This window comes from Haliotis cracherodii, unplaced genomic scaffold (assembly GCF_022045235.1).
Source record: "Haliotis cracherodii isolate W230 unplaced genomic scaffold, xgHalCrac1.p SCAF_4, whole genome shotgun sequence".
Lineage (NCBI taxonomy): Eukaryota > Metazoa > Mollusca > Gastropoda > Lepetellida > Haliotidae > Haliotis > Haliotis cracherodii.
This window is the reverse complement of record NW_027266297.1, coordinates 37432597-37456232: the sequence shown is the minus strand read 5'-3', so window position 1 is coordinate 37456232 and position 23636 is coordinate 37432597. Positions and strand designations below refer to the sequence as shown.

The 23636-nt window shown below is 38.7% G+C and overlaps 1 protein-coding gene across 1 annotated transcript in view; it reads left to right on the top strand.

Annotated features, from left to right (window-relative positions):
- Nucleotides 1–23636, top strand: part of LOC139479944 (cell death abnormality protein 1-like) — a 54976-nt gene that overhangs the window by 24482 nt on the left and 6858 nt on the right. Inside the window, exons 13-33 of the mRNA XM_071262882.1 lie at nucleotides 2992–3120; nucleotides 4288–4416; nucleotides 5621–5755; nucleotides 10648–10779; nucleotides 10857–10994; nucleotides 13379–13528; nucleotides 14041–14184; nucleotides 15260–15350; nucleotides 15800–15828; nucleotides 16031–16236; nucleotides 16632–16719; nucleotides 17348–17418; nucleotides 17600–17636; nucleotides 18506–18603; nucleotides 18920–19048; nucleotides 19591–19739; nucleotides 20759–20894; nucleotides 21441–21572; nucleotides 21762–21855; nucleotides 22878–22951; nucleotides 23145–23279. Of these exons, the coding sequence (XP_071118983.1) occupies nucleotides 2992–3120; nucleotides 4288–4416; nucleotides 5621–5755; nucleotides 10648–10779; nucleotides 10857–10994; nucleotides 13379–13528; nucleotides 14041–14184; nucleotides 15260–15350; nucleotides 15800–15828; nucleotides 16031–16236; nucleotides 16632–16719; nucleotides 17348–17418; nucleotides 17600–17636; nucleotides 18506–18603; nucleotides 18920–19048; nucleotides 19591–19739; nucleotides 20759–20894; nucleotides 21441–21572; nucleotides 21762–21855; nucleotides 22878–22951; nucleotides 23145–23279 (2426 nt within the window). The remainder of the gene's footprint in view (nucleotides 1–2991; nucleotides 3121–4287; nucleotides 4417–5620; nucleotides 5756–10647; nucleotides 10780–10856; nucleotides 10995–13378; nucleotides 13529–14040; nucleotides 14185–15259; nucleotides 15351–15799; nucleotides 15829–16030; nucleotides 16237–16631; nucleotides 16720–17347; nucleotides 17419–17599; nucleotides 17637–18505; nucleotides 18604–18919; nucleotides 19049–19590; nucleotides 19740–20758; nucleotides 20895–21440; nucleotides 21573–21761; nucleotides 21856–22877; nucleotides 22952–23144; nucleotides 23280–23636) is intronic.

Genomic DNA, 23636 nt, shown 5'->3' with positions numbered 1-23636 from the left:
ACGTGTATTCACTATATGTATATGTCATAACATAAGCATGATGTTGGTGGAGTAATTTGCCCTCAGAAATAGTACTTCAACTGATTGTCATATAATGTCTGTGCAGCTGAGATAGTAAAAAGTACAAACCACCAAACACATTTATCTTAATGGGTTGCAGTCTCTGTAACAATGTCAGCTGAATACGATTAGATGTTATGTAACGTTTATTCTAAATATGTAACATAATACCATACACCCCACATCATAGGAACATCAGCTGACCATAGGGGAATAGGGTACTTTTTTGTTTTGGGTTCTTTTTTGTTTTGGATAGTAAAATGTGCTATAGTTATGTGAACCTTTGCTTTACCTATCATAGACAGAAGCATTAACTTGCACACTCGTTAACAATATGGATTTGAAAGTTTTAGAAACCATTTCTCATCAATCATTTTTTTAAATATTTGATATACAGATACTCCCCATTTTGTTGTATGGGTCAGAAGTCTGGGGTTTACAGCACTTTGATGCCATAGAAAAAATTCATTTATATGTTTGCAAAAAGTATCTAGGTGTTAAAATAAACACTTCCAGCTTGGTGGTGTATGGAGAATGTGGAAGATTCCCTCTCTATGTATATTCAAATATAAAAGTTATTAAATACTGGCTGAAACTTAATGACATGCCCTAATACAGATTGCCCAAAAAGTGTTATAATATGATGATAGTTTATGATAATAATGGGAAAAGAAACTGGGTTACAGGTGTTAGAGAATTATTTTTCAGTTGTGGCTTTGGTGATATTTGGCAAAACCAAAATGTGTATTCCAAATCAATGTTTATACTTTCATTAACCCAGAGATTAAAGGATATTTATTTACAATCTTGGACTGCATCATTGACTCTAACAAACAAGTGCTCTTATTACAAAATGTTTAAATCAGAAATAATTATGGAAGATTATTTATCAAAAGTTAATGTTAAAAAATTCGAACGGCTCTTTCACGTTTTAGATGTTCTTCTCACGACCTTTTAATAGAAACAGGGCGTTATGCAAACATTCCTCGTGAAGAAAGAATCTGTAATCCATGTAGTTTAAACTCAGTAGAAGATGAATTTCATTTCTTACTTGTATGTCCAGTGTATTTACACCTTAGAGAAAAATACCTGCAAGCTTATTATTATAGGTACCCTAATATTATTAAATTTGTTACACTGCTGTCAAACACAAAAAGAAGTATCTTACAAAATGTTTCCATGTACATATATTGTGCCTCTTTATACCAACAGAACCTTATGAAAGAATAATCTTAGCTGCTTGGTATTAGGAAACTATTGTGTATATACATTAAGTACACTTTTATAGATATTTGCCATTTGAATAAACTACAAACACAAGAGTTAGAAATGGTATTAAACTATTAGGCTGTCATATGATATTGTGGGACGTGATATTACAAATGGTTTAGTATAGTTATATGTATATGAAATGATATGATGTGACATGACATGATGTGATATGATATGAGTTGTAGTGTGATATGATACATGAGGGGATATGATGCAATAATGTTATGTGTATTACAGAAATTGGGTAAATACTGTTTTTTAGTGTACATATTATATGGCTTGTGGTCGTCCAGTGTTGAGTGAGTGAGTGAGTGAGTATGATTTTACGCCGCTTTTAGCAATATTCCAGCAATATCACGGCGGGGGACACCAGAAATGGGCTTCGCACATTGTACCCATGTCGGGAATCGAACCCGGGTCTTCGGCGTGACGAGCCAACGCTTTAACCACTAGGCTACCCGACCGCCCCCGTCCAGTGTTGAATAAATATTGATTGATTGATATGATATAAATTGGCATGGAATGACATGGCATTCAATGGTATGATATGATAAGATATGATGGGACAAGCTATGAAATTGCTAATGTGTTGTGTGATATGACATGTTGAAATGTGATATAATATAGGTGTGATATATGGTACGATGGTATGTATGGTATGTTATGATATGATAATGGTATATGAAAAAATACTATATAGTATGATCTTATAATAATGATACAATATGATATGATGTTATAGAATATGTTGTATGATATAACAAGTTGTGATATGGTAAAATAGAAATCATGAAGTTACAGGGTATGGTATTGTACTGTATGTGTGAAATTATGTGACTGTGTTGAGATGCGATGTGGAATGACGTGAGGTGATTTGGTGAGATATGTACATCAGTTGTATAGAATTGTATATTCTTCAAATTGTACTATAGGCCTGTGGCCTCTTGAGTACGTGAAATAAAGATTGAATATGGATTCCTGCATCGTCTGGTCTTAAATTTAATAAACCGCATACATATTCATATTTCTTCATGACTGTTTTGCAATATTATTAATCCCTCCAGGTATGTCTGTCAGCTATCTGTCACAGTTATGTGTAGCTTAATGTAGTCTAGATTTAAGTGTAATTCTTACACTGCATTATCTTGTTCGGAAATAATATGCATATTAGTTTTCCTTTTCGGGGATTAACGTACGCATTTCTATATACACTAGTATGTAATCCCAAGCAAAGCCTCAAAGTAGTGGCTTTATATACTATTAGCAATATTTTCGGATTTGATATTGATCATTATTTAAACATTTTGATAGGGAAAGACCAACTATTAGTAAACAGAGATCTTACGGATCTGAATGATACTTACGGTACTGTTATGGTAGTGATGGTTCTCTGTCCTTAGTTAGCTATGGGGAGACGCGTCGTTTCACAATGTATTCCGGTAACTGAATTGGGAATAACTATTTGTTCAACCACATATATGAAGGTGCTGGGAAATTAATGTCATATTTGGGGGAAGTTCGAGGATGTTGTACATTATCAAACGATACAGCAAGCTAATCACACAACGCTGATGATGTTTCGCAACACTCTCATTTATTAATGACAGCCAACTTGTAATTCATTCGGAGTCAACATTACACACATGTGTTCATTTCCAGGATGCAGTGTCGGCTATTACGGAGACGGACAAGTTTGTACACGGTGTGGAGCTGGATGTGATAGAAGGTGTGATGACACTGACGGTCACTGCACATGTAAAACTGGCTGGACGGGAACTAGATGCAAAAGTAAGTTTTATCATTGAACTATTGTTTGTTGTTATTTATTGAGTTAACATAATCTTCTCTCTGCTATTATCTGCACTCGGTATGTTGTTGCATAATAGCAATCATTTTTTTCAAAATCAAGCGTGGGAGCAAAAGCGTCAATAATAGATGTACGTACGAGTATCTTGCACGTCATTATTGATACATTTATACGTCTCTTATTTATACATTTGATAACTCGCGCTAAAGCGCTCAATTCTACATTATAATAAGAGGTATCTACTCTACAGTGGGACTACCTCAAATTTCAAAACACATTATGTGTATCTCCTAAATGAGTTTTGCCGTTGGAGATATCATGGCTGAGATTCATCAAGATGACTATGCATTGTTTGTATAAGGGTTTGTTGTATGTATGTCATGACATGAGTATGATGTTTCTGCAGTAATTTGTCCACAAAAAAGTACAGTAAACTACGGTTATAACGAACTCAAAGGGACTACTAATTTTAGTTCGTTATATCCGTAATTCGTTATAAGCATATATACAGCATAACTACAGCATATAGTCGGGACTAAAAAGTTAATTCGTTATAAGCGTGTTCGTTATAACTGTAGTTTACTGTACTTCAAGTGACTTGCATATAACGTCTGTACAGTGGAAATAGTAAAACGTACAAACTGCCAAACACATTTACCTTCATGGGTTGCTGTCCCTGTAGCATTTCGATTCTGAATACGATTATATGTTATGTAACGTTTAATCGAAATACACAGCATGTGTGCTCCAAATACATGTACAAAAAAGCTTACACAACACATCATATAAACGTCAGATGGCCATACTTAGATGGGGCTCTTCTTTGTTTTGGGTAGTAAAATGTGCAATTTTTTTAACAGATGTCAAGTGTATCTAAAGTGGTTCTCTGTCCTTTTTTGCTATGGGGAGACGAGTCGTTTCACGATGTATCCCAGCAACTGAAATTGGAATAACTATTTCTTCAACCCCAGATATCACGGTGCTGGGAAATTGATATCATATTTGAGGGAAGTTCGAGGATGTTGTACATTATCAAACGATATAACAAGCTAATCACACAACGCTGATGATGTTTCGCAACATTTTCATTTCTCACCACACTTGTGATTTACTCGGAGTCAACATTTCACACATGTGTTAATTTCCAGGCTGCAGTGTCGGCCATTACGGAGACGGACAAGACTGTACACAGTGTGGAGCTGGATGTAATGGAGGATGTGACGGCACTGATGGTTCCTGCACATGTATAACTGGCTGGACGGGAAATAGATGCAACAGTAAGTACTGTCTCTGAACTATTGTTTGCTTCTTGTTCATGTGTTAATCGCCTCTCTACTATTTTCTGTACACGTTATGTTATTGAATAACAAAAGCCTACGGTGACGCACCAATTTTATTATTACATTCTTTATTGTTATTTCTTGTTATCAAAAAACAAAAGTGACGCACCAAGTATGTTATCACTTTCTTTAATGTAATATTTATGAGGTAAATATGTGACGTCATTTTCACAACATTCAGAGTGTCTATTTTGTGAAAGAATGCTAGCTACAACAAGATTGAATAAGAGCGATGAGGGGTCAAAGTGGGTATGACATTGACTCTTTACATTGGATACGACGTTTCAAGGGCAGTTCCCGCCCACATACATGTCTACCTGTTTGTCAAATTTTGTTTTTGGGGACAATCCCTGGGTATTCCATCGCTATTACCCAAACCCTAAGACCTTAGAGTTAAGGACATCCCTTCAATTTGTCAAGAATTGTTTAAGTGAAAGAGTTAGGGGGGGGTTCAAAACGAGTGAGCTGATGCGTTGACGTAATTTATTAAATGTACGTTTCAGAGCATTCTTTTATCTTTCTTTTTAGAATTCTAAGATATTATTGCATGTGAAGAAAGTAGGATGTAGTGGAACCACCAAAAATGTGGAAATGTAATGGAAGGCTTTCTGAAAAGATGTGCGTCCAAAGTTACTTTCACTCACTACAGGTGCTCATTGGCAGATATGATACAAAGGACGACTCGCTCTAGTAGCGCCTTCCCAAGTCGACTTCCCTGTTCATTTGTACCTGATGCTCATAAATCCTTCTGACAATGCCCATTTAACAAGTAATCAAAATAGCATTAAACGGATTAAAAAAAAAGTATTTTGTCATCCTAAAATGGTCATTAGTCTCTTGGACGTCGCCCCCAGTCGATTATTGCTGAAGTATTGCTATTGACTGGTCTTCACAAACACTATACTTTTGGTTTGTTCTCTGTACGTGTACAGTAATATTGTGTTGATGTAATTAATGCGCATCAATGAAAAACTACAAAACTCTTTACTTAATCATACATGCATTGTACGATTTAGACTAGATCATATGCATGTGCTTTTGCATCAGTATCAAATAGTGAGGATGCCAGCCGTAACACAATCTAACGTCACATGACTTCATGAAACATGCGTTATTCGGCGCTCAATCATTTACGTTACAGACTGCAAGGGCGGCTATTACATGGATAGACGTGATTGTGTAGTGTGTGGTGTTGGATGTCAGTCGGGGACTTGTAACGCTAATACCGGGACCTGTAGCTGTATGTCGGGGTGGAAAGGAGATCAATGTACCACACGTAAGTGTCAAACTTTTTACATTACTGTTTTTACAATATGTGTTTTCAGGATGTCGGTTGCCAATGCAGCGTGGTAAAGATAGAAGATATGTGACACAATTCTTTTGTTTAAAAATGGTAATTCCCTAGGGATCTTTAATTTGTCATCTCGATGCTATGTTGTTTTAAGCTGAAGTCCGCAATATTCCAGTTATGTCACGATGGCCAGAACCAGGCAACCTATTGACTGATAACATAACTAACGATCGACACAGTCGTGGACGATGACAGGCATTCAGACAAGACACAGAGCCTGACTACGTGATCATATTATGTTGTATGTCACGAAGCAATAGTGTGTTGAGGACCTATGTTAACAAAGGAATAGGGAAAGGGAAAGAGGGAAACAAACCCACATGGGTACATCAAAGTGAAAATATAATAAACTTTTGAATGTGTGAGCAACAAACTATAGCGAGTAAATTATAGTCATGGTCATGTTAACAAGCAGGCAACAAAGTTTTGATTAGAGTGTTGTAAACTGCCCGGCAATAGGCAAAATACATTTGACAATTGGATTTGGCTAAAACATAACAAACATTATCAAAACGTTAGCAGGCTGAAAACAATCGCCGAGACACTGAAAACTTAAGGTCTAAAACACAACTATGACACCCGATAAAATATATCCCCATCGAATAACCTCTTCTTGTTTGTTTCATTTTAGCAACCATCAAACATGGAAGTACGCATTCTTTTGTCAGGAAGTATTGAACAGTGTGCTCGCAGCAGTGAAATCTCTCGAATGATAGATCTATGTCTCAAACAAGGAGAGGATAGATCATCTTGACATCGTCAACAAATCAATATCATTTTCAATCGACTTTTTTCATCAAGTCTCTTTCCACAACGATGTAAATAATTTCATTTGGAAATAACATCAACCTGTATCCTCCTCATACTTTGGCTGTGACTTTGTCTACTTGCCCGACATTTTCCTTCATATGTTTTGCACTTTTATCTCTCCCTTCACCCGTGGCAATCTATGAATGTTGACATTAGCTGAACATATCACAAATAATTTAGTGGAGGTAAATAAGATGTTGTGGTGTAATATTTGACGTGAATATGTCAGCTCAATAACTACCCTTTGAGCAACTATCAAAATATTTAATTACTATGTTACTTAAATATTTGTTAATTATAATGCGTCCTAAATCACCTCAATACCGTTAAAAGCAATGTTAAGCCATAAACAGTAAACCTGGATATTAAAGTGTAGCAAATCATCAGGAATGTATCAAACAGTGACAGTTTGGAATACTAATTAGTTATGATCAATAAGTAACTCGAGTTTTACCTACATGCATATTCCTAAAGGCATGCGGAATACCCGTGTTCCTAATTTTATTGGGGATCTTCTGTTGGACTCGAGCTCTTTTGTTATTTGCGGTTGTGCAATAATATCAAAATGAACATGTTATGTCACTTTCAGTAAGGCATGCACCAATAAAATCCATGATGAAACCGTCACGCCCATTTTGTGGACTGTTGTCAAGAGTTTTCAGTTTTGAGTGTATTTTTTCAAGTGAGTAGTCATTTGTCTCCTAACCAACTTAGAAAAACAATCAAAGCTGAGCTAGTGTTTTACATCTTGCTACTTATCGTCATGTCGTCATCATTTGAGTATCAGACATTTCAACAATTCTGTATACCATGATCAGTTATTCATACATGTGGAACACCAGTTGACAACACCAGTTGAAGTCAAACAAAACCACAGTATACACATTCTTCATCAAGCCTGAAAATATTTGTTAATTATAATACTTCCTAAATCTCCTCAAAACCGTTAAAAGCAATGTTAAGCCATAAACAGTAAACCTGGATATTATAGTGCAGCAAATCATCAGGAATGTATCAAACAGTGAAAGTTTGGAATACTACTTAGGTATGATCAATAAGTAACTCGAGTTTTACCAACATGCATATTTCAAAGGCATGCGAAAGACCCGTGTTCCTAATTTTTTTATTGGGGATCTTCCATTGAACTTCCATTGTCCCTTCAGTGAATTTTTGTTGTGCAATAGTATCAAAATGAACATGTTACGTCATTTTAAGTAAGGCAAGCAACAATGAAATCCATGATGGAACCGTTACGCCCATTGTGTAAACATTTTTCAATAGTTTTCAGTTTTGAGTGTATTGTATTAAGAGATATGTCATTTGCCTCCTGACCAACTTGAAAAACAACCAAAGCTGAACTGTTGTCTTTTACATCTTGCTTGTTGTCGTCATGTCGTCATCATTTGAGTATGAGACACTTCAACAGTTCTGTATACCATGATCAGTTGTTCAAATATGTGGAACACCAGTTGACAACACCAGTTGACAACACACGTAGACAACACCAGCTGACAACACCTGTTGAAGTCATGCAAAACCAAAGTATACACATTCTTCATCAAGCCTGAAAATGCAGTGGGTTAATGAATACCTTCAATCTGGTCAATTGAGACGTTGGAAAAGAAATACGCCCCCATACTCTGTAAAAGTGCAATAGGGTGGCCTTAGTGACAAGGCGCGGGCTCTTTAATCTTTCTTCTTTCTCTATTGCTAACCAACTTTTAATAGTTCTCGTTAAAAAAAATAAGGGAACACAAAAATACGAGATATCAAGGCTGTTAATGGAATTTGCGGTCATGGTAAAAATGTCACCCATCTTCGGTCTGTTTAACCACTGTTAGAATGTACACAAGGACAAAAAATATAAATCTCCTCAAAACACATCACTTTGTAAGTACTGAGAATGTTGTCTCGGTGCACAAATCACTGAATTCATGCAGGGCCATGAATTCGGAACAAAACGTCCGTTGTAGAAAAATTGGGTATAATATGCTTTTCAGATTCACATACGAACGTTTAGATATTCAAATCCCTGCTAAAAGCAGAGTCGAAAGCATAATGTACAGTGTTGGCAACCTAGGGAAGAATAATAGTCCTAAGTTTATAGGAGAATTACAATCAAAGTTTGGGATTGAATCATTTATATGTGGCCACAAGAGAGAAATGGTTTTTTAAAGGTACATGTATTAATGTTGTGCATGAATACAAATACCTTGGCATATTGTTTACCCATACACTGAATCTGAATAAGTCAGTAATTAATCTCACAAACAGAGCAAAGAAAGCTCTGTTACAAGTCCACTTTGTTATGTCAAAGCTCGGAGTTATTTCACCAAAAATGTATTTTAAATTATTTGATTCTCAAATACAACCTATTTTACTATACGGGTCTGAGATATGGGGTTGTAAAGAGTTCTATACAATTGAAAAGGTTCATCTCCTCGCTTGAAAAAAGTTTTTGAATGTTGGTATGTCAACACCAAGTAATATGGTTATGGAGAATGCGGGAGATTACCATTGTACATTGGATCTTACACTCGTTGTTTGAAGTATTGGTGTAAAATAGTAATAATGCCTGAACACCGTTTACCCAAGAAAGCCTACAACATGCTCGTACACCTCGACAATCTTGGAAAGAACACATGGGCTTCTTGTATTCGTACATTGCTTTTTACATATGGCTTTAGTTTCATTTGGCTGTCCCAGACAACTGGTAATGCAAATGCTTTCATTAAGTACTTTCGCATGCGTGCCATTGACATGTTTCATCAGAAATGGCATTCAGATATTTATGAAAGTTCAAGATATGATACTTATCGCCTATTCAAGTCATTGCTTGAACCAGAATCCCATTTATCAAATTTACGGTACAGGAATTCTCGTAACACCCTTATTCGTTTCAGACTTGGCCTGAATGATCTAAAAATTAACACAGGGAGATTTTCATCTATTGAAAAATCGATACGATTATGCCCATTTTGTGACATTGTTGTCAAAGACGAATACCATTTCATGTTTATTTGCCCTATATACGAAAATCTAAGAGACAAGTACTTACCGCAGTGGTCTCTATCTCATTTTAATGCTAAAAGATTGTCTTCATTACTGTCTTGCAAGGATCTTATAACACAACATCAACTGGCTTTGTACATACATAATGCTTTTTTGTTACGAAGTGAATTGTTACCTTGACTTTGTATTTTATAAAATATGTTATGTAACTCCGTTGTATATGGGCCTGTGGCCTTTCATACAATAACGAATTGAATTGAATTGAATATGATATTAAAACAACGTTGAGGAAACTTGATAAGCAGAGTTGTCCTCACGTGACCTGACGCCACAGTGGAGATATTACTTGCAGACGATCACTCTTTCTGTAGATTACCAGCGTTCGTCATGGCATCACCAGACAATGACACCGATGCAAACGTAGAATTTTCGCTCGATAACTTCGTACATATTTTTTCCATATCAATATGAGCTCATGGTCAGTCAAACTAGTCATGACAGCAACGATGAAAACGGGTTAGATTTTTCGAGTGAAGACGATCAATCAGATATCAACACGAAAAGACGAGGGAACAACAAATGATTTTTAAGCAGTATCCTCACGTTCTAAATAAAATGGATGCTTACACAATCATTTTGTTTTCTTCGTGAGATGATTATTCTTGGTTTTTTTAAATGTGTAGAATGATGCTTACCATTGTCAAGACATTGACCATTGTGTTGTCTTTCCGCCAAACAATTAGCATAGGGCTTAAGCTAAATCTGATTTCTAGATATATGAATGATATGTATTGATTGTATTGTGTTGTGAGTTTCTTTAATAGTGAATTGCCTTATGATATACTGTCACAAAAGCTGTCACTACTACAATCATCATGAATAAGATAACAATAGATGGATTCAGGGCATCTTCAAGAATTGCTGCCGTATTTTTGGTCATAAGTTGCTAAGAATAGGCCCTCAGACTGTTTATCATCTTTTTTCCTTCTCCAAAGAATGCTGGAAAAGGCAATATGGGCCTGGATGTAGAAAGCTGTGCCGTCGTGAATGTCTCAGCTGCCACCACGTGACAGGGAGTTGCGCCGGTAACTGCACTTCCGGATGGCATGGGGAAAACTGCACTTCAAGTAAGTTTGTCTTTATTTCCGTCATATTTTATATTGTATACGTTGTTAGTCACGTGTGTTTCTGACTATCATTACAGAATGTCGACCAGGTACATATGGCAAGGACTGCATGAATCAGTGCAATGAAGGATGTCAGCCTGAGAAATGCGACTCTATCGACGGTCGTTGTGGAACTTCCTGTAGATCCGGGTGGACTGGAGAAAACTGTGTAGACGGTACGCTGTGTGTCAGTTATTACCTTCGTTTGAAAGAAAGTTTTGTGGCATCATTTATATTTAACTGCCATGATACTGATGACGTTATGGTACTTAGTGAGTGGGTGAATGAGTTAGGTTTAGTACCGCTTTGATCAGTATTCCAGTTATATCACGGAGTGTCAGCGTCATGTTAGAGGGAAGCCCACTTTGGTGAAATCCACGAGCACGGATATGGTGCCGATATCCATAGAAACATAATGAAGGCGAATTTGGATTCGAAGCAGCGATCATAGGTTTCTGGCGTAGTCTAGGGACGCAACTATGGACAACGAATTGTGGCGCCTTAGACGATTAGGCCACCCGTGCCCAAACTCTGTTTAAAAAAGAAACAACGTGCACAGCTATTAGACGAAAGGCCCACCATAACGCAGACATATATCCACTATGATAAAACATCATTCGCTTTTATTGGTAACATATGCAAACAACAACATGTCAACAACACTTTTCGCCAAGTATACTCTCGAAATATCCAGTAGGGATATTCGAAAATAACAGGATTACAGAAATACAAAGAAATATCGAGTGATGGTAATGGGTGAATAAGAAACGAGAAGGACTAGGTGTAACATGACAATCAACTGAACATTTTGGGGGTGTATTTAAAGGGTGCAAAACAATCAGGAAGGAAGACAGGGGTGTGTAGTCAAAACATGAAGGTTTGATAAGACTTTATTAATAATGGGTCATGCCCCCACGATTGCTTAAACATTTGTTTATACCGCATGACATGGTCCGATTCAATCTCCCAATAACTTGTCCGAGTTCGGCTAACGTAACAGTTGTCTTTGACGGCGTACAAGTCTCAGATCATGTCCCAGACGTGCTCTATTTGGAAATGTCAGGACTCATGGCAAGCCATTGATTACATTCTGGTGATTGTTTGCTGCTGGAGGTAGTCAGTTACGTTATGAACACGGTTGGCACGAGCGCTGTCGTCTTGAAACACTAAACGTAGACTAGCATGGCACGCAAACGGCACAACATTGACGTCAGTGTGTTGTATCCGTTATCAGTGCCCCTTCCATGGACAATATGCAGTGGCATTCTACAGTGATCCAGCCTCGTATCATTAAAGACCCGCTGCCAAATCTGTCATGTTGCCTTACTTTGACGTTTCCTTGACGTTTGTTAGGATGCCTCAAGACGGCTATCCAGAAAGTACAGAGAAACTCTGGACTCATTTGATTTCACTCATTATACGAGACTATCGTCGATTTCCCCAGTTCCCACACTCTAAACACCATTGGCGGCTGGCGTTGGTACAGCACGGTGTCGCCGGACAATTTTAAATCGTCTCGACAGTAACTTGACCTCCGGTCGCCTGGCACAAGTGAACAGTGATATGATTGGCTATTGGGCTCGATTTCTTACGATCTGTTTTCTGATTTATGGATCGTAGACTTGTGTAGTTGACCTTGAGCGCACTGAGGGGTGCAGACCATGAACATTGTGTTCCAATGTCTGTAAAATGACACATTTTAGACACATTGGACATGTTGGCTGCCTCTCGCTGAGTTCTTCCAGTTCTACAAATTCTTAGGCGTTCATCGCTTTGTAGACGACGCATTCCCAAATTTGATCCCAAATGAAAGGAAGAGTAGAGAGCTTGCTTGTTACTGTGGATAATGAAAATCAACACTACAAATGGCACTGAGCGATTTGACGACCATTCACCAAAGTGTCAAAATCAAGAATGCCCCCAAACCCACGATCACGGAGGAATTGCTTGGTCCACGTGCAATGTTTCGGTCGTGTTGGGGCGTCAGAATCTAAACTGGGTGATCCCCTACTTCTTTGCTCATGATCCCCTACTTCTTTAAAGAGTGTATAGTTACAGACCCATGGACAGCTATGCATTTTACGTTCGACTTCTAAAGGTACCTCGAAAGTTTGTTTCCTCACCGAATGCGCCAAAATATGTCAGAAACAGAACATATTTGTGTCGTTGGTGTCTATCTATAGATACTAAGAATCTTCAGCTGAAAAGAAATATTTATTCAGTCGATATAGAATGACTACTAAAACATATTTAGTTTTGTTGACTACTCTATCAATTATATCTCTGGTTTAATATAAACTTTAAAACTTATAATTCGGGTGAACACATGACAAATATCTGGCCACCATGCCCTCAGTAAACTTCATGGAAACCATTAACTTACATGTTTACTGATACAAGTATTAGTATAATGTTTGTTTGATCAACAATGAACACATTACACATTGGATATATCAAAGTGTGTTATGGCATGGGACTGACAGCTTAGCATAAACTGCCAGTTTACTAGCTAAACAAATAAGTCTCAACTGAAATGTCTGTACTTATTATCATCAACCAGTCTGTTCCCCTGGGGCATACGGAGAGAACTGTGAGCTGAATTGCTCAAGAGGATGTGTCAACCAGACTTGTGACAGGACCACTGGACGTTGTGACATGTGTCTGGATGGATGGGAACACAAGGACCAGAACACATCAAGATGCGACAAAGGTAATCCTTGGAGCATCTACATCGTCTGTAGTGTTGATCCATACGTATATGAAGAATACAATAAATAATAGTTTGCAACAAATCATTCTTGCTCACATTAGCGTGTCAATAAGGTAAGTGCAAAAAGTGCAATAGGTGAGTGCAAAAAGGGCAAAAGGTAGTGCAAGAAGTGCAATAGGTAAGTGCACAAAGTGCAATAGGTAAGTACATAAAGTGCAATAGGTAAGTGCAAAAAGTGCAATAGGTTAGTGCAAGAAGGTAAATACATACCAGTGTCTGTTGAACTTTTTAAGACATTTTGATAATTCATCCAAAATTGCATCGATCGTGTATGTTGAATTTGTCAGGAGGTAAACATCCACAAAACACAATAACTCAATGAAATCCACACAATGGAAGCAACATTAAAAAACTACACTCTAGAATCACTGTGAGTTTCCGTCTGTGATATTAGGAGTTCGCAAAACGGGTGCATACTAACAAATTTCCAAACTGTTTCATTTTGGTTTCAGAATGTGATGATGGAAGGTACGGTGAACAGTGTAACGATGAATGCAGCATCCACTGTGTCAATGCCGAGTGTCATCATGTCAATGGTTCCTGTACTCATGGCTGTCTTGACGGAGGAAGTGGCGAATATTGTGAAGTTTCTGAAGGTAATTCTGGCATGTCGTAATGCAAAGTAATAAACACAGTTATGTAAAGTAAGTTGCCAACAACTCGATCACGAACTTTACTATTTATTATAGAGTTTGCTAGACGCAATAACGTGGTATGGACACAAATGCACACGTTGAACATTACTTTCTGCCTGGAGGGAGGAAGGTTGGCAGTTAGATTCCCATATCATAACTGTTATCCTTCCTTGTCAGCTGAACCGTGAAGATCCGGGATAGAATAGGTCTTCAGCAACCCATGCTTGCCCTAAAAGGCGACTATACTTGTCGTAAGAGGCGACTAACAGGATCGGGTGGTCAGGCTCGCTGACTTATTTGAAGCATGTCATCGATCACAATAGCGTGGATCGATGCTCATGATATCAATCACTAGATTGTCTGGTCCAGACCACTGTCATACAACTGTAATATTTCTGAATGCAGCGTAAAACAGCAAACCAACTAACCAACCTGGCCAGCTGCAGCTGGAAGGCAAGATGATGTGTCTGAGTTGGGCATCCATGTTAAATCTTGTATATCAGTAGGCTAGCTATAAAATACAGAGTAGTGCATTCGCTTCGCTATATAAGTGAAATAGCTGGAACGCGACGTTAAACCCCATTTCACCTTGCCCAGCCCACCAACTAGATCAACATGAGTTTAATTTAATGTTCTGCAGGAAAGTGATATATATATCGGACTCTCATATGCAGACCTTTTCTATGAGCACATGTTGCTATTATTTCACTATGTGACCTATTTTGAAGAAGAGGCATTGCAGTCGTAGAGCTCCTCTTACTTTGAAACCTTGCAGATAGTTTGTGCCATAGATTTGTCATGTATACGTTTTAGATCTGCTTTTTTCGACATTTCTATTTAATGAAATGTTTCTTTATAACTAGTTGCTTGGTATTTCCATTATTTCCATTTCCATATTTCCTGAACACTCCAAGCCGTCGTCATCATATAAACCATCATCATTGCATGACTATCAGTATTGACACTATTCCTGTGATCTTGTTACCTCCTCTATTGTACCTGCACACCTATTACCTGTTACCCGTTACTATTGCAGCTGAACACCAGAATGTAAACCTTATCGTTGGACTTGTACTCTTCCTAATTGCTGTTGTAGCAGTTGTAATGTGTGCTGTTGTCTACTTTCGGTGAGATGTTGTTTTCTTCTTATTTGCATGGTCTAGTAACATCATTTCCCCTACTACAACCAATTAAAGAAATCAAACTCTAAGATGAGATACAGATCTTTATTTGAGCAGTCGATAGTTTTACTCTTGAATGTGACATTTGACTGAAATGTTAGGGATTTCCAGCATTGATTTTGTTGTGGTGGCATACATATGGTAATATTATAGACATTTCTCGCAGCGAATGATTGGTGAAGAGTTAAGCAATGATCATTCACTCATTCTCAACCAATCGAACAACTTAAAGATCTCTTATAACTACCAAAAGATCACCAATGATGAAATCAAAGCTATTGCATAGACACAAATGAAAACCTGAGTTTGGAAGTAATAATCTTGAAGTGGAATGTTCTACATATAACAACCCACAGCTTATATGTAAATAATACTAAATATCGTTTTTTCTTTAGAGAGCCGTTGAGAAGATTAAGAGGAAAAAGTAAGTAAAAGCTGAATCAATGTGTATATATGTACAGTCATAAATCACTTGCAATAGTAACTTTTGAATAATTATTTCATGTCTTATTCCTTTTCAAAAGTTTTCTGTTTCATTTGTTAACATGAATGTTTGGTATGGTGGTCTAGATCTATTAGCTTCACATGTAGTTGTTGGTACCGGACTATTGCTATGCTGTTTTCAGAGACTGGGGAAGACATGACCAACGGTTTGAGCTTCCCTATGGCAGCCCGGGAAGGCCAGGGTGCATCGGAAAACGGAGCCGTCTACGACGATGACGAGGCTATCTATATCAATGTTCCCAGTAGTGTTCCAGTGGCAGTCAGTGGCCTCAAGGACTTCGTTGCAAAGAAGAAGGCCACAAAAGAAATCTTAGTGAAAGAGTATGCTGTAAGTATTGTGAAGGTCTTGATGGACCCATGTAGCTGAACCTTGACTATCCTCCTTCTAAGGATCAAAGGCCTGATTTTGTTATTCGAGAGGAATTTACTAAATCTGATATGTCTCATGTCTACATGATGCACGAAACTGTTCCATTCATTTTACATTAATGTACCCTTTACATCGAGTTTTCACACTTCCTTACCAACTGCCACCTACGTTTTTAAGAAACTGTTGTGGGTGCTACCGGTACAGCAGGACATACGTTTCCCGAACACCTGGTGTCATCACTAATTTCAGTGATCCATTCTTATATTTTTCATCACTAGTGGGCCTTTTGCGCCCACTGGAATCTGTTCTGGCAGATATTCGAAACTGACGTTGCTCTTGTGTTGAATTTACAGGAGCTCCCCAAAGGTCTGACAGCAATTCACGACAAAGCACTGACGCAAGTGAACAGTCCAAAGAATCGATTTAAAGGCATTTACCCATGTAAGGCAAAGGCTTATATCTTTCACGATATCTATCGATATATAACGTTAACGTGAAATATAGTTATTGTACTGTGCATCCATCACAGGCTTTTTATCCAGTCTAAATATATCTAGTATTAATGTACAACTTCTCGTCACTATATGGCTGAAATGTTGCCGATGTGACGTGGAATGTAAACTCACTCACTAATAACGTTAAACATGAGTGTGTCTGTGATATATTTGTATGGAAGTATCAGTATAAAGTTTTTACCAAAACACTGGGTAACAGTACCCTGTCTAATTTTCATTTTCATTTTGTTCATGTTGTCTTACGATTTGTTCTGATTTTGGTATACCTTGTAGTCTTTGGTGTAGGTTCGTATGTCTATGTCTTCTGAGCGGATTCATAAACCTGTTATGCTACTACAAAATGTAAAACAGATGACTTTTGAGGAATTGGAGTATTTATTGTAACAATTGACCGACATCGTTGCCTAGCACTCCTATACATGTACATAATATTTTGTAAATGCACTTTTTGCATGATAACTTCCTATGATGTATAGGCGACAGGTGTCTTTTAATGCAGTTTTGTTTACCTGAATGCATACATTCACTGAATAGAAAGACTTGATTTTTTTAAGACAACCACTCTCTGGTCGTGCTAAAAGGCCCGAGTGGAAGCACTGGATACATAAACGCCAGCTTCATTGATGTAAGTTCAAGAGCTTCCTTTACATGATATTTGGGATAAATTAAGAAGGAATTCATTCGTGAACACGTCTGTGAATTCTCAAGTCACCCACACAATAAACTTGATGTTTAGATCCATTACACTTTATAACCCACCAAGTTTTTAAGGAAGAATGATTCAATTAAGGTTTCTTGTTTTGCAGGGACCAACAAGGGCAAAACAGTACATTGCAACGCAGGGTAAGCAAACTTTTAGACGTCAAAGTCTGCAAACGTTCATATGCCTTATGTACGACCAACCTTCAATAAATAATTAACAATACTGAGCGCTGTACAGTATACAGATATTCAACCCATGAGATGGCGAGGTGAGGTGAGGTGAGGTGAAATTTGGTTTAACGTCGGTCCAAGATAATTGCACTTATATAGAGACGTCGTTCGGGACTTACAATAATTCTGACACTTCTTTCGTAAAATCAATATGGGGGCGGTGGGTAGACTAATGGTTAAAGCGTTCGCTCGTCACGCCGAAGACCCGGTTCGATTCCGATTAGTAAAATCACTGAAGCCCTTTTCTCGTGCCCCCTGCCGTGATATTGCTGAAATAGTGCTTAAAGCGGCTAAAAGCGTCACTCACTCACTTTACTAGTATAATAATGTATATATCTTAGTTAACATATAGCCATCTCATTGGAACCACCTCTTTGGTTCAGTGGTAGAGCGGAAGGTCCGGTTTTGATACCCGACCGCGTCATACCAAAAGACGTTAAAAGATGGTACTTGTTGTTACCCTGTCTGGCATTAAGGGGTTAAAACAAAGACTGGTGGGCTCAGGGTCAGTATACTGTGTCTGAGTGGGGTATTGTTGTTAAACTGCGGCATGATATCTCGGTGTGATCGCACTATAAATCGGCATTAGTCAGGACTAGTACAAGCAGCCACACACACACACACACACACACACACACACACACACACACACACACACACACACACACACACACACACACACACACACACACACACGCGACATTAAGCCCCCTATCACCTAACCTTATTCCACCTCTGATGAAGTCACACGTTTACTCAACTATCCCCTATGGCGCCAGGGCCCCTGCCTCACACCGTCGTGGACTTCTGGGAGATGATCTGGCAACAAAACGTGCCTGTCATCGTCATGCTGGCCAATATCATAGAAGATGGAAGGGTGACGTTTAATTTTGATATCAATTGATGACTTTATGATGTGATAAATGAATTAATCTTCTTAATCATTATGCTTATCCAAACATACACAGCCTTTTAAAAGAGAAACGAAATATATGTAGAGCAGAACATGCATATCCTTTTCTTAGACATCTGGTGTCATCACTGATTTTCATTGATCAGTTCATATACTTTTCATCACTATCCTTCCATGGATATCCAGCCTCTGGAGCTGTTTTTGGCAGATATTCGAGTCTGATTTTTCTCTGGTGTTGATGTTTATAATTTACCATCTGCGAATGTCCCCTGTACAACAGAGACGGTGTGAGCCGTACTGGCCCAATGAACCAGGCGAGGATTCCAAGACGTTCGGCCCCTGGAAGATCACAGTAGCTGACTCCTGTCCCCTTGCTGACTTCACCATCAGGACGCTCAAGATGAGGAAGGTGGGATTGACAATTTTAATTAGTTAATAAAGCGAAGGTAGTGAATTAGTCCATGACCGTTCCTTCCAGTTTCACCGCTCCCTGGTGCGGCCGCGTCATTCCAAAAGACGTTAAAAGATGGTATGTGGTGTTACCCTGTCTGGCGATCGGCATTAAGGAGCTAAAACAAGGACTGGTCGGCTTGGAGTAAGTGCACTGTGTCTGAGCGGGGTATCAATGTTACACTGTACCATTGTATCTCGGTGGACTCAGTGGACTCAGTGGACAAACACTCGTCGCGACATAAGTGCAATAGTGACCGTTAAACTCCAATTCACCTCACATCCTTCTAGTTGTTGTTTGGGTATGGATAGACTATGTACCGAAGCCCTCCATTAATTTTGACCAAGGACCCTACAAAAACAATTGGCGGTCTAGTTTGGCCATTGTCACTCTTCTGAGAACTTATAGGCCCTGCTGAGAACTATTGCCGACATATATAGAGTGATGGATATTTGTTTAGGTTTAAGCTAGACCAATATGCATAAGCATATCTTCCACAGGGAGCGGCGGAGAAGACCGTGAAACATGTTCACTACATGGTGTGGCCTGACAAGGATGTGCCAGACAACACCATGTCTCTGGTGGACCTCAGGAACAAAGTCAGGACCTTCTGTGACTTTGCGGAAGGTCCCATGGTGGTACACTGCAGGTACAGTCACAAGTGGTGTGCAGTGCAGTGAGTGAGTTAAAATGTAACGTTGCATCGACAAAATTCCAGCCATACTGTGACGGGAACAGGTGATGCATCATTAATCAATACGTTAAGACTGAATGAAACCTGTCGTCGGTAGGGGCGGTGGGTTAGCCAAGTGGGTAAAGCGATCGCTCGTCATGCTTAAGGGTCGCAGTCAATTCCCCACATGGGTACACTGTGTGAAGCCCATTTCTGGTATCCCCCACCGTGATATTCCTAGAATATTGCATAAAGCGGCATAAAACCAGACTCACTCACTCACTGTCGTCGATGGACAGTACAGTTACTAGATTATATTTATAACTAGTTTGAAAGTGTCCAAATGTATAAAATTTTATTCAAAAACGCATCAAGAAAACGAGCTAGAAACGGATGCCAGCAAAACCAAAGTAATAGGACGGAGCGTATAGAAGAGTGTATATGTTGGCAACGGGATTTTGTCAATAACACCGGCTTGGATATGTTCCAGTGCCATGTTCATGACCCAACATTTGTGATGTTTGTGTTCAGACAGAGTCATTGAACTGTGAACTGTGGTTCGTCAGTAAAGTACTTTTCAATATTAGTACAGACACGAAAGGATCCTGGTTAGAATAGGTCTTCTTCGGGCTCGCTGACTTGGTTGATGCATATCATCGCATCTCAATTGCGTGGATCGATGCTCATGATATCAATCACTGGATTGTCTGAATCAGACTCGATTATTTACAGATCGCCGTCTTTGCTTAGTGCGGCGTTAAACAACAAACAATCAATACCACTACAGCTGACAGAGAATACCACGTTGCGTCTGTTCACATGTAATACTGACTTATGTGTCGTGTATGTATAAATAGCCCAATGCCCTTAATCTTCTACATAGACCACCCGGGGTATCTTCTTTGTATATTGGTGAGTATATGTCAATATCAGCTAGATTTAAACATGCGTGGTAATGTTTTGTCGTGGTTATAACTTCTTTGTTTCCTGTCCAGTGCTGGCGTTGGGAGGACAGGAACTTTGATTGCTCTGGACTCTCTGATAGAAGACGCAGAGACCCGCAGCAAGGTGGACATCTACGGCTGTGTCTGGCGGCTGAGGAACTTCAGAGTCAGCATGGTGCAGACACAGGTCAGTAGATACAGGGAAGCCTCACCAGGAAGGGGAAACAAGGGTTTTTAGACATACAAGGCAAAGTATAAAACAACATCTCAACAACTGTATTTGTCTGAAATCAGGATCGTGTCATCAATGGTATTGCAGTGATGTTTATAGTAGTTTGGAGGGGAATCAGACGTATCAGATCAGGCAGGGTATGAGAGTTAATGAGTGATCGAGGTTTAATGTCACTTTTAATATAATTTTGTCCTAAGACAGGTTGTTGAATGCCAGAGGAACGCAGGTCTAAGTCGTTTACTTTGATGATGCTAACGGTCATTGGAATGGTGTTGAGAGAATGGTCAATATAGGATTGAATACGATTTGTGTGTTTCTTAGCAGCTAAGATATGAAATTCTTCACAGTAAATCTCTGTAAGAAGTTTTATTGTGCGAGGTTTTATTGTTTGTTTAGATGTCAGCGTTTACTTTAAGGCGTCTTTTTAAATACTCGGATAATTTATTTTTTGATGTTTACACACGTGATTTTCATGTCATATTGTTTGCATATATGCCATAGTCCCAGTATGTGTTCCTGCACGACTGCATCCTGGACGCTCTGTGTCATACAGTGCACCCCACACCCGCCAGTTTCTATGACAACGCGTATAAACAGCTGAAGAGAAACTCTGGCATTGCTGTTGCCTATCAGGTGAGTGCTGTGTGCCTCAAGTTAACCTTGCAATGATACAATAGTTGTACATAAACATGTGATAACAATGTGTGAACTTGCTGATTATGTGTTATATCCCAAATACCCAGAGCATTGCTCCTGATATCAAATTTTCTGTTTGGTATTAATGCTGGTTGTGCATTAACTACTTTCACCTGTTCACTCCAGAAACTCAGCGAGTGTCCTGTGACAGATCATCTGAGTGACGCTGCCAGAGACCTGGAGAACATCAACAAAAACAGGAGCGAGGACATTCTTCCTGGTAGGTTTCGTCGTGCCAGACTCATGGCGGGATAGGGTAAGACTGGAATCTCGCTAGAATGAAAGAGATAGCAACCAGTCACATCCGTAACCTATAGGTAAATAGGTACTGCATGAGGAGGTACTCTGATGGACTTTTTTGATGGAGTCGGTTGCTAATTAATTTTCTACATAATCCTCTCCATGGTTCACACACTTTTGTCAACGATGCCAGAGTGACAGGATCCAACTGGTGTAGAAGGCTTCCTCCTGGAAGTGTAAAATGCCCTACGAAGCCGAAATGGAGTAATGATTGTTTGCCAAAAAGTGCTAAATGAGGTGAATACAGAGGATGTTCAAAACGTTCGAAACCACAGTCATACATTGCCGCCATTGCGACAACAAACTTGTGCACAGGTGCACTGTCCTGGTGGAACAACACTCTTTTAGTGAGTTTGTCACTACGTTTAGTCTTGATATTCTCACGCAATTTCTTTAGCAGATAAGAATAATATTCACGGGAGATAGTCCACCAGTAGGATTTCTTCAGAATCCCAGAAGCCCCGAGCCATCACGTTGCCTGTTGATGACACAGGCTTTGCCTTCTTATCAGGAGTTGGCGTTAGCTGTTTCCACACAAATTACCACGAGAGATAATAAACCTGGAACATTTCTAATCAGAATTTTTGCAATGTCTAGATTATTGCTCAGACTATTTTTGACAACAGTTTTGTCAACAGAGAATATCTAGTCATTTTGATGAGTGCATAATATGTTACTTTGCTGTATATCTGGTTCACATACAGCCTGTAAGCATGGAACGTATTGCAGATGCAAATTTTTAAGTGTGTACTCTACATCCTTCGAAGTTCGGCTCACATACTTTTTAGGCTGGTATTGTACTGTAAGTATGGTGTCGGCACAAACAACTACATGTTATGTCGATGCAAAAAGAGAAAGACACAAAGAGTATGAACGCCCATGTATGAAAAGGTTAAATATGAAAATTACTATCCATCTTTAAGTGTATCGCTTTTATTACAGGAGACAAACATCGCACTATCCTCTCAAGCCATATTGCAGGAGGCACTGACTACATCAACGCCGTCATCGCACCGGTAATTGTCCCCGATATCTATCACATGTTCTCTCAACGTAAATTCAATATGATAAATTTGTATTTGATATATGTTGTCATGGAAATTATTAACAATTTGGATCCTTTCATATTGTCTTAGCCAGTATTTCCATTATCAAATATAATTAATATTGTTATGTCTTATACATATCCCAATATTATTCATATTTCAGTCGTATGAAAAGCGGAAGGCGTTTATCCTCACTCAAATCCCCCTGACGTCGACGGTGGTTGACTTCTGGCGTCTGGTCCACGACTACGACATCCGTGGCATTGTCCTGCTGGAGAACTACACCGACTTGGACGCAGTGAGTCTCGGCGTCAGGGTGTAAAACAATAACATAATACAATTTGATTACACCCTGATAATATTTTGTTTGATAAGCATTACTTAGAAGTTGACGGGTGACAAGCTAGACACAGTTTTATGGATAACAACTTAACAGTATTAAAGCAGTTGTTATCCATAAAATTGTGTCCAACTTGTTACCTGATAATAAAATCCAATTTCCAATCTGAAAGAAGGACATAAACACTTCTAAGCATATAATGTTTTACCTTTTCAATATACACGTGTAGTGTTTTACTTCTGAGTCACTTAGAAATCGTGAAATAAATATATCTTATTTGTTTTAGTTTCTTACTAACAATTATCCATTTTTTTG